General features: G+C 50.0%; 1 protein-coding gene across 1 annotated transcript in view; it reads left to right on the forward strand.

The window, feature by feature from the left end:
• Positions 1–9,888, forward strand: part of CEACAM19 (CEA cell adhesion molecule 19) — a 17,105-nt gene extending 7,217 nt beyond the window's left edge. The window contains exons 3-7 of the mRNA XM_052656659.1: positions 3,795–3,945; positions 7,214–7,260; positions 8,293–8,375; positions 9,145–9,213; positions 9,835–9,888. Of these exons, the coding sequence (XP_052512619.1) occupies positions 3,795–3,945; positions 7,214–7,260; positions 8,293–8,375; positions 9,145–9,213; positions 9,835–9,888 (404 nt within the window). The remainder of the gene's footprint in view (positions 1–3,794; positions 3,946–7,213; positions 7,261–8,292; positions 8,376–9,144; positions 9,214–9,834) is intronic.
• Positions 9,889–9,941: the final 53 nt, after the last annotated feature.

A 9,941-nucleotide genomic window follows, 5' to 3' on the forward strand; every position in this document is an offset into this window, starting at 1 on the left:
AGGCTCCTCTGTCCATGGGATTTCCCAGGCAAAAATACTGGAGTGGATTGCCATTTCCTTCTCCAGGGTATCTTCCTGACCCAGGGATCGAACCCAAGTCTCCTGCATTGGCAGGTGGATTCTTTACCACTGAGCCACCAAGGAAGCTAATTTTGCCTAGCAGAGTATAAATCCCCTCTATGCGCAGAGATCTAACGAAACAAAGGCAACTCTCGGACACCTCCAGGTCTCAGCTGCACAGGCGCACTCATGGGGTCATGTCAGAGCCAGTTTCGGGGCGACTGACCATTGCATATCTCTTAGCACACAGCTGCCAAGCATCGCTGGAAGATATCAAGTGCTTTGAAACAAACACGGAGATAAATCAGAGCAAGTGTTCTTCAGCTCTCAGGGCCTGGTATGAAAACACAGAGATAAACGAGACAAGGAAAGTCGGCCTTCTTGGATCTAGCCAGTTCAGTCTGGTTTTGTCTCGGGTCTTTGCAGCATCCTGTTGATAAAACATAACTAACCTGTGTGGTTTAAAAAAAAATATACAGTTTTTGTACCTGGGACCTGGACTGCATAGACTGCATAACACGGGTGTCAATATGACCTTTAGTGAAATGGCCAAAACTTTCAGAGGCTTTGTTCTTGTGTCTGTAAAATGGGGGCAACGACATCGCCACCATCACAGGACCCTTTAGATCCCCAATATTTTTGGCACCAGGCACGGGTTTCGTAGAAGACAATTTTTCCGTGGCGGGTTGGGTGGGGTGAGTCGTTTGGGGATGATTTAAACGCATTACTATTATTATGCACTTTATTTCTGTTTATTATTACATCAGCTCCACCTCAGATCATCAGGCATTAGATCCCAGAGTTTGGAGACCCCCTGCTTTAGAGGACTGCCTGGGCAAGTTCATGTGAAGCTGCTACTTTGGAAGCTGTGGAAATAAAGGATAACCAAAAGAGGAAAACAAAGGCTATTAATTCAGAGCTTGTGTGTAGCAGGGGAGTCATCCACTCTCCCTTGCATTTTGGCAGAGACTCAAAGGCAGGCAGAAAAGCCTTGGAATGGAAAACAGGAAAGGCTACATGTGTGTCCTTGTGGGAGGCTGTTGGCACAGAAAAGCGCGAGAGCCTAGGTGATTGGTTACGGTACGTGTTTGGCTTTCTCTGGCTGGCCCTGAGTTAAAAAAAAGGGACGAAAATTAGGGAGGCTGTCAGTTGTTAATCAAGTCCTGGCCATTTGGCACTGATTGTTACAGAAGCTATTATTCAGCTTCCTGCATTGTCACCAGAGATAGAAATCTGGCTTCCTGTAAGTCTGACTTTAGCTGGCTTTCTGGGCTGTTTGTAAGAGGGTTGGTTTCCTAGGCAGTTCGCAGCACCTTGTGAGTCAGAATTCTGTTTTCAGGGCTGGTCTGACAGTTGTCGGTTTGCACACAGGTCTCTCAAAGCACTTTTTCGATGTGATTCTATCTAATCAAAGATCAACATGGAGGGACTTCCCTGGTGGTGCAATGGTTAAGAAGCCACCTGCTAACACAGGGGCCACAGGTTCGATCTCTGGTCCGGGAAGATCCCACATGCCGTGGGGCAGGTACGCCTGTATGCCACAAGTACTGAACCCACGCTCTAGAGCCTGAGAACCACAGCTGCTGAACTCCATGCGCCCTAGAGCCTGTACTCAGCCTCAAGGGAAGCCACTGCAATGAAAAGCCCTCACACAGCAATGAAGTGCAGACCCCGCTCCACAACTAGAGAAAGCTCCCAGGCAGCAACAAAGACCCAGTGCAGCCAAAAATAAAATTAAAAATAAAAGGATCAACACGGATAAATCTACTCCATGGAAGACCCGGATTTTTTGTTAGTAGAACTGAGAATAGGTGGTCCCAGAGACCAGTGAAGAGACAAGCCGAAAGAAAAGAAGTTTCAGTGCTGGAAGGAGAAACAGAATGTGAGGCTCGGTTCCAGCTACTTCTTGCTGTGGGACAAACTCAGTGGTATAAAACAACAACCATTTTATTATGTTCATGATTTCTGGGATCAAAAATACAGAGAGCTTCGTGATATCCAGCCTCAGATGAACGGCTTCGAAAGGTTGAGCTTGGCTCAAATGCCGGAAGCTAAACGCACCCAGAGGTGTCTTCTTGCACTTGCTGTCAGCTGGGAGCTCAGCTGGGGCTATCAATAAGATCATTGATCCTATGGATCAACGTGTCCTCACCAGTGTGATGTCACGTGTCCTCACCAGCGTGACTGCTTGGGCTTCCTCACAACATGGTAGCTGGTTCTGGGTTCATGATGGGAAAGCATGGAAAGAGCAAGTGTTCTGGAAGGCCACAGCAGAAATTCCGTGGCTTCTTCTGACCCAGCCTTGGAAGTCACACACCTTGAGCTACACCGTATTCTTCTGATTACAAGTGAATCACTAAGGTTGGCCCACATTCAAGGGAGGGAGATTAGACCTTCCACTAGACAGGAGAGTGGCAAAGTCATATTGAAGACGGGTGTTCAGTTGCAATCAACTCCGGAAAATACAGTGACTCACAGGCTGGCTCTCCACAAGCTCACTGCCTATAATAAAAGGCAGAAAAACTTCCTTGGTGGTCCAGTGGTTGAGAACCCGCCTGCAAGGCAGAGGATACCATTTGGATCCCCGGCCCGAGAAGTGTTCACATGCCTTGGAGCAGCCAAGCCTGCACACCACAGCTACTGAAGAGCACCAAAGAACCCTGGATGCAGGATACAACGGAGACCCAGCGCGGCCAAAAATAAAGAAAAATTTTAAAATACATAATGTTTTTAAAAATAATAAAATAAAAGGCAGAAAAGATAGCCAAAAATAAATAAAATTTTTAAATAAATAGTATTTTTAAAAATAATAAAATAAAAGGCAGAAAATATAAACAAGCTGTGAAAATCATGTGAATCAGGGAAGTTTTCTGCTACAGCAACAGAAACTGCTTCTGGCTGACTTAAACAGAAAAGGAACAAATTCAAGGATCCTAGACAATTCAGAGAGTCTCCCGAATGGCAGGGAGCCAGGCTTGGAATGTGTTGTATGTTGAATTGCATCCTCAGTTGCTTCAGTCGTGCCCAACTCTTTGCGACCCTGTGGACTGTAGCCCACCAGGCTCTTCTGTCCATGGGATTCTCCAGGCAAGAATCCTGGAGTGGGTGCCCTGCCCTCCTCCAGGGGATCTTCCTGACCCAGGGATCAAACCTGTGTCTCTTATGTCTGCTGATCTGGCAAGTGGATTCTAAGCTACCCCTTCTTGGTACCAAGAAGGACTGGGATAAAACAGATGTCCAGATTGAGATTAAAGGCTGGAGGTCTTCTTGGAAGGGGCCAGAGTCAGGTAAGGCTTGGTCCCAAATCTGGCAAGTTGAGTTTGAGAATCCCATGAGTCCTTTATGTTCCTGACAAAACAGTCCAGAACTTCATCGTTTTCCTGGAAGGATGGAGGGGTCATCAGCTGAGGCAAGAAAAAGCCGGTCACTGGAGCAAGGGTGGGGCAGTGTGTCATGAGGTAGGTGTGGGATGTGCTGAGGTTGGAAGGAAATCCTAGAGAAGCAGAGATTTTGAGGTGGGGGGAGCCAACATGTTCCATCTGGGACATGTTGACTTTTCCGTGCAGCAGAATCAACCGAATTGGATGCTCAGATCTGAAATACAGGAGAAAGCTCTGAGCTGGGAAGATGAAATCACACATCAGTGGCCTATGGACTGTCACTGGTACAGTGGGGAGGGTGGTGGGGAGGCCTTCCAAAGAATCACATGGCCCTCTCTCTCTCTCCCTCCCCAGAAAAGCCTAAGGAGCTGCCCGTTACCAGCCTGCCTGTGAGTGCTGGGATTGTGGCTGCTATTGTCATAGGATCTCTTGCCACTGGATGTATCTTTGTCGGCAGCATTGCCTATCTCCTGGTGACAAGAGGCTGGAGGGCTCAGAACCACAGGTACAGGAGCCCCAGCCCTCTCTCCTTCCTGTCAAGTCTTCTCTCCCTCCCCTCTTGGATCCCCTTGATTCTTCTTCCCTAAGTCACATCATCCAACTCATACACAATCTCATCCATCCTGGAACCCCTGAGGTGGAGAGGATCTTCCTACCTTATATTAGACAGAATTCCACATTGCAAGGGACAGAGACCTCACCTTTATAATGGCTTAGCAAGTAATAAGAAATGTTCTTGTCCTATATAAGCGAGCTTCAGGTATGGCCGGATCCAGGGGCTCAATTCTATCAAGAAACTCTGATAGAATGCAGACCTCTCAACTCTCCTTTTCTCCACGGTGGCTCCATTTCCAGGAAGGTTCTCCCCTTAAGGTGTGACAAGATAGCTCTCAGTGGCTCTCGGCTTGTATTCCAGCTCAGCCACCCCAGAGGAAAAACAGTACCTTTTTCCTGAGAGTTCCATCAAAAACCCCAGAGCTGCCTCTCACCGGCTTAACTAAATCACATGTCCTTACATGAAGCAATCACCATGGCCAGGTCTTAGAATGCAAAGTTGAGCTACTTGTATAACCTTGGAGACAGAGACATAAACCCAGCTCCACATGATGAAATGGATTGAGAGTGGGGAAGGTTCCTCAAAAGAAAACCAGATGTAATTGCCAAAGAATGGGAGTGGATGGTGGGCAGGCAAAGGCATCAGATGGTGCTTACCTCTGAGGGGTTGGGTAGGCAGGAAGGAGGGAGAGGCAGAGACACAGAGAGAAGGGGGAGGAGGCCTGTTTTCCCAGGGAACAGTGTATTCATGAAAAATTCCTTTCTCATGAGATCAGCCTCCTGAGAACTTTGTCTCCTACCTTGATTCTGAGCTAAGATGTCTAATTTCACTTCCACTCAGTAATCCCTAGAAAATGAAAGCAGTAATTTTGTCTCCTCTCTCAACTCTTCCTTATGTGTTATAGTTTCCTGACCTTCAAGATTCTGTTTTCCCTGAATATGTTCTAATTTAGGGGTGGCAAACAGGTTTCACCTCCCAGCCCAATTCCGATCAGTAAATTAACCTACACATATTTGTTGAGGGCCTGCTATAGGCCAGGTACTATTCTAGGCACTAGACAGCTTAACGGAAAAGGAAGTGGGGAGTCCATCCAAGTTAGTGAGAAAAGATGCTGCGATGGATTAACCATGTCTGCCACAGTCATATCAAAGGAAGTGGAGACACATAAGCCATACCTGCTAGAGATCCTCGTCATCTCAAAGGTGATACAAAAAGAGGTGATGGGGGACGTCTCTGGTGCTCAGGTGGTTAAGAATCCACCTTGCAATGCAGGGGATGAGGGTTCAATCCATGGTCGGGGAACTAAGATCCCACACGCCGAGGGGCAACTAAGCCTGTCCTGCAACTAGAGAAGCCCGCTTGCCACAACTAAGCCCGGATGCAGCCAAAATAAATAAGTAAATAAAACGGAGCTGCAGTCCATGGAGTCACGGAGAGAAGGGCACGACGGGGCAAACACACACACACACAAACACCAGAGTTGCCATAGCCTTAGAGACTAGAAGTCATTTACCAAATGGCACAGAACTGGCCCGTGAATGGCAAATTCTCAAGACAGTGAACCTTACCTGCCTACCTTGTAAGCTCCAGAACCAAAGCTAGACACTGTATATCCTGACCCTCTGACCAGCTTCCTTCCCACAGGGCCAGTGATTCTAGGTAAGTTTGAAACATTTCCAAATCTAAAAATTGTTTAACCTTTTGATGACATTTTTAAAGTTATGATATTTTTAAAGGTGTTGAATCAGATAGGGAAAAGAATTCCTTTTTCTTCTTTTTTTGCATGATTCTGAGAATCATGAACAACCTTGATCAGGTTTTTTAACGCCTTTCTAATGCTTGCTAGCTTCTATGAAGAGAAAATCAGCAACATGTGGAGCTACAAATCTAAACCACTGTTTGACTTTTCCTTTCTCACTTTCTATATTTACGATCAGCTGTATGGAGTTTTATTTTCATTCACAATGTAACAGCTTCCAACTGGTCTCCCTGCTGCCACTCCCATACCCACAGCCTGTCTCCCAGTCCCCCGATCAGCAGCCAGAGAGTCTGTTAAAATTGGTCAGAGACACCCCTGGTGGTTCAGTGGTTAAGAATCAGCCTTGCTATGCAGGAGACATGGGTTCGATCCCTCGCCTGGGAACTAAGATCCCACAGGCAACTAAGCCCGGGCGCTGTAGCTACTCAGCCAGCAAAGATCCCACATGATGCAGTGAAGATTCCCCCCGGGCTGCAACAAAGACTCGACAGAGCCAAAGAAAGAAAGAAAGCAGTCAGTTCTGGTCCTGGAGTCAAGGCCAAAGTCCACTCCATGGTCACAAGACCCAGCTCAATCGGCCACGCACCCTCTCGCCTCCCTGACCTCACCTCTTGCCACTCTTTCCCTCACTCTCTGCCCCAGCCACCCTCCCCTCCCTACTATTCCTTTGCTGTCCCAGCTCCTGCCTCAGGACCTTTGCACAGACTGTCATCTCTACTTGGAACTTTCTCCTCTTGATTTCTGCACACCTGGTCCCCCTGGCTACTTCAAGCCTTTGCTCAGTTGTCACCTTCTCGATGAGGCACCCCAAACCACCCTGCCTGAAACTGCACACACACACACACACACACACACACACACACACACACACCACCCTCTGCCCCCTGCAGTCCTCATTTTCCTTCATCCCACTTTTCATTCCCTGATGTTCAATGTCCCATCATTCATTCGAATCCTCTCCCTCTCTCCTCACTATGGCGTCCGCTCCAGGAGACCAGGGGTCTTTGTCAGTCTTGTTCCCAGCTGTGTCCCCAGTGACTTCAATAGTGCCCAGCCTGTGGTCAGTGTTTCTATAAATATTTGTTTAGTGAATTAATGAGTTCGTGGTAGGGAGGTCACATACTTTTTAAATAAGGGTATTCAAAAGAGCCGATTTAAAGATTAATATTAAGGAAATCATGGAACAGGTAGGTGGAGCTGCATCATTCAGGTGGTCTGTGTAACTGACGGGGTTAAGGACGCCCTGTGTAAGGTGGCAGCAGGGGAAACCCGAGGAACGACTGTGTGCCTGGGGATTATGGGTGAAGAAGCTGGGATGGGGCAGGACTTGTCCTGGGTCGTTTTGAAGCAGGGATCCTCTCTCTCTAGGGCCTGGTGGGTTTTCCAGCTTCTGTGAGTCTCTGTCCAGCCACCTGAGCATCTTTCAATTCTAATATCCTTTTCTCCATGTGCCCCCAGGATAACAGCCACAGAGAAACCAGAGCTGGGCCCCAGTCATCGTGCTGGTAAGCCAGAGGCCCCCGTCTCGCAACCCGACTCTCCTCAGGGCCCCCTCCTCCTCTGCCTCTCAGCCAAAAACTCCCTTGTTGTCCCCAGTTTGGGGCCTCCCAATCACTTCCCCCACCCAGAGCTTGCTGGGACTCCCCAGATTCAGCCCACAGAGTCTGAGCATGTTAGGGCTTGCCTCAAACCTGCTTCTCCTCCTTTACTCAATGTCTAGTACCCCCGTCCTCTGGTGTCTCCTGTCCTCCAACGGGTCACAACCCAAGCCAAGCTCCATCTTCTGGATCTCCCAACCCAGTTCCCCACTGTCCTCCCAGCTCCCACACTCGCCTCCACCCCATTTCTGAGCAGAGTCCTTCTACATCTCTGACCCTGTCTCTCCTCTGCTCAAAAACCCTCTATGGCTCCCTAGCACCCTTAGGACAAAGTTCAGACTCCTTAACATGACTCTCAAGGTCCCTCATTAACTGGTCCCCTCTGTCTTTCTTGGCTTCATCTCTCATAAGTAACACTTCCATCCCCAAAACAATACAAAGAAATATATATATATATATTGGGGTCGCCAAAAAGTTCATTCAGACTTTTCCATAAGATCTTATGGAAAAACCCAAACAAACTTTATGACCGAATATAATCCAGACAGATGAAACATAGTTCCTCAAACACCAGGGTTCTCACCGCCAGGCCTCTGCACACCCGCTCTCTTGCCTTTGCATGGCTCTCATTTCTCTTGCTATTCTCAGAGGTCCCCTCCTCCAGGAAGTCCTCCCTGATACCCCTCCAGGAGCCCTATGGGCTCCCCCACTCCAGCTCTGCACACTCTGGGTCACCCCTGACTGGGGACAGGTTTGTCTCCCCCTACTGAACCATGAGCCCCAGGAAGGCAGGGCAAGGCCAGCGCTGCCTCAGTCACTACTGTATCCCCAGCATAGGGCTGGGCAAGAAGACGGCTTAACACAAATGTTAGTTGCAGTAGCTGGGACGGACCTGAGGGCCACCTGTCAGCCGGCTCCCCCTCTCGTCCTCTGCTTCAGGTGATGACAGGATCTATGAAGCAATACCATCGCCAGTCCTCCTGGTGTCCCCTTGTGACTCGGGACCCATGAACTCTGCCACGGTGAGCCCCCACCCCTCTCCCCTAAAGCCTACTTTTGACCTGTTGCCTCCCTTCCGAGTGTGCTGGGGCGCCCCAGGGTGTCTTGTCACACAGTTTGGGAACTGCTGTTCCCTGTCTAGGCCACTCCCTATTTTTAAAATACAAGCAAAAGAAACTAAAAGGAAACGGCACAAGACAAAGACAATTTGTCTCTGGGCGTGGAGGCGGGTGGGTGGGCTTTATCTGCTTCTTAGAAGTGTGGCAATTTAGGATTCTTATAAGAGGATTTTCTACACTGGGCAGATATTTCCTTTACAGTCAGGTGGAAAGGGTTGCTTAAAGTAAGAAATTAAGAGACTGGGAACTCCCTGGCGGTCCTGTGGTCAAGACTTTCATTGCCGAGGGTGCAGGTTCAGTCATTGATCAGGGAACTAAGGTCTCACAAGCCTCATGGTGTAATCAGAAAAAAAAAGAAGAAGAAGAAGGTGGAGGAGAAGGAAAAGGGACTTCAACAGTTAAGACTGAAAGCTTAGACCCACATGTGTCCCCAGGGAGGCTGAGCATCATTTGGGTGATTGTCAGGTCAGGTAAGCACTGGCTGCACCTCCCATGCACCCATTTCTCAGAGGAGAACAGTGAGTACAGGGAGGTTAATTCCCTTCACTTAGAGGCCTCAGAGTCAGGGAGGGGCAATGGGGACGCGGAGTCCAGGTCTGTCCCGATGCCACAGGGCAAGGGGGGGGGTGTTAGGGTGCCGGGGGCCTGGCTCACCTCTGTTCTTCCCTTGCAGCCGCCAGACCTGCCTCTGCCCCCGCCCCCACCGCCCCCACTGCCGGGGCCTGAGAACCACCCCTACCAGGTATGGAGCTGGGGGAGGAGGAGGGTCAGGACCTCCAGGCTCGGTGGGCGGGGCTTCCTCTCCGACCCCGCCCCCGACTCCCGAGCTCTCGGGAAGGAAGTGCGTAGCCCCCTCGCTGAGACTTCCCGGGCAAGTCATTTCCCGTCTCCCGGGCGAGGGGCGAGGGGCGGGCTAGTTTCTTCCTTCGTCAAAGGATGCCAATGCAGTGAACTTACACAGGAAGAAATGAAGCCCAGAGAGGGGAAGGGCCTTGCCCGGGGTCACACAGCGAGTCAGAGCCCAACCGCAGGGCCCCCCGCAGCCCGTTCCTGGGCCTGGGTCTCAGCCAGTCGCCCGCTGTCTCGCCCTGAATTTCTGCCTCCGTCTGTGTCCCTGTGTGTGTCCCATCTTACGTTTCTCTGTACGTGTCTCTCTACCCCTGAGGGGTCTCGCCACCCCGCCCCCAGGCTCTTTGTGACCTTGTGTCTCTCCCTCTTTTTTTTCTGTCCTCTGCACAGAACTTTGTTTCTCTGCCTCTCTCACTCTCTCCTTGTCCCTCCTTTTCTGTGTCTCTGTCTCCCCCTGGCTCTCACCCCCAAACCACAACAACCCCTCCGTCTCCTTCCCTCCCCTTCCCCCCAGGATCTGCTGAACCCCGACCCTGCCCCGTACTGCCAGCTGGTGCCCGCGCCCTGAAGGGGTCCCAGGTGAGGCCAGCCAGGGAGAGGAGACGCCTCAGACTTCCCCCG

The sequence above is a fragment of the Budorcas taxicolor genome, chromosome 18, assembly GCF_023091745.1.
Source record: "Budorcas taxicolor isolate Tak-1 chromosome 18, Takin1.1, whole genome shotgun sequence".
NCBI classification, from domain to species: Eukaryota; Metazoa; Chordata; class Mammalia; order Artiodactyla; family Bovidae; genus Budorcas; species Budorcas taxicolor.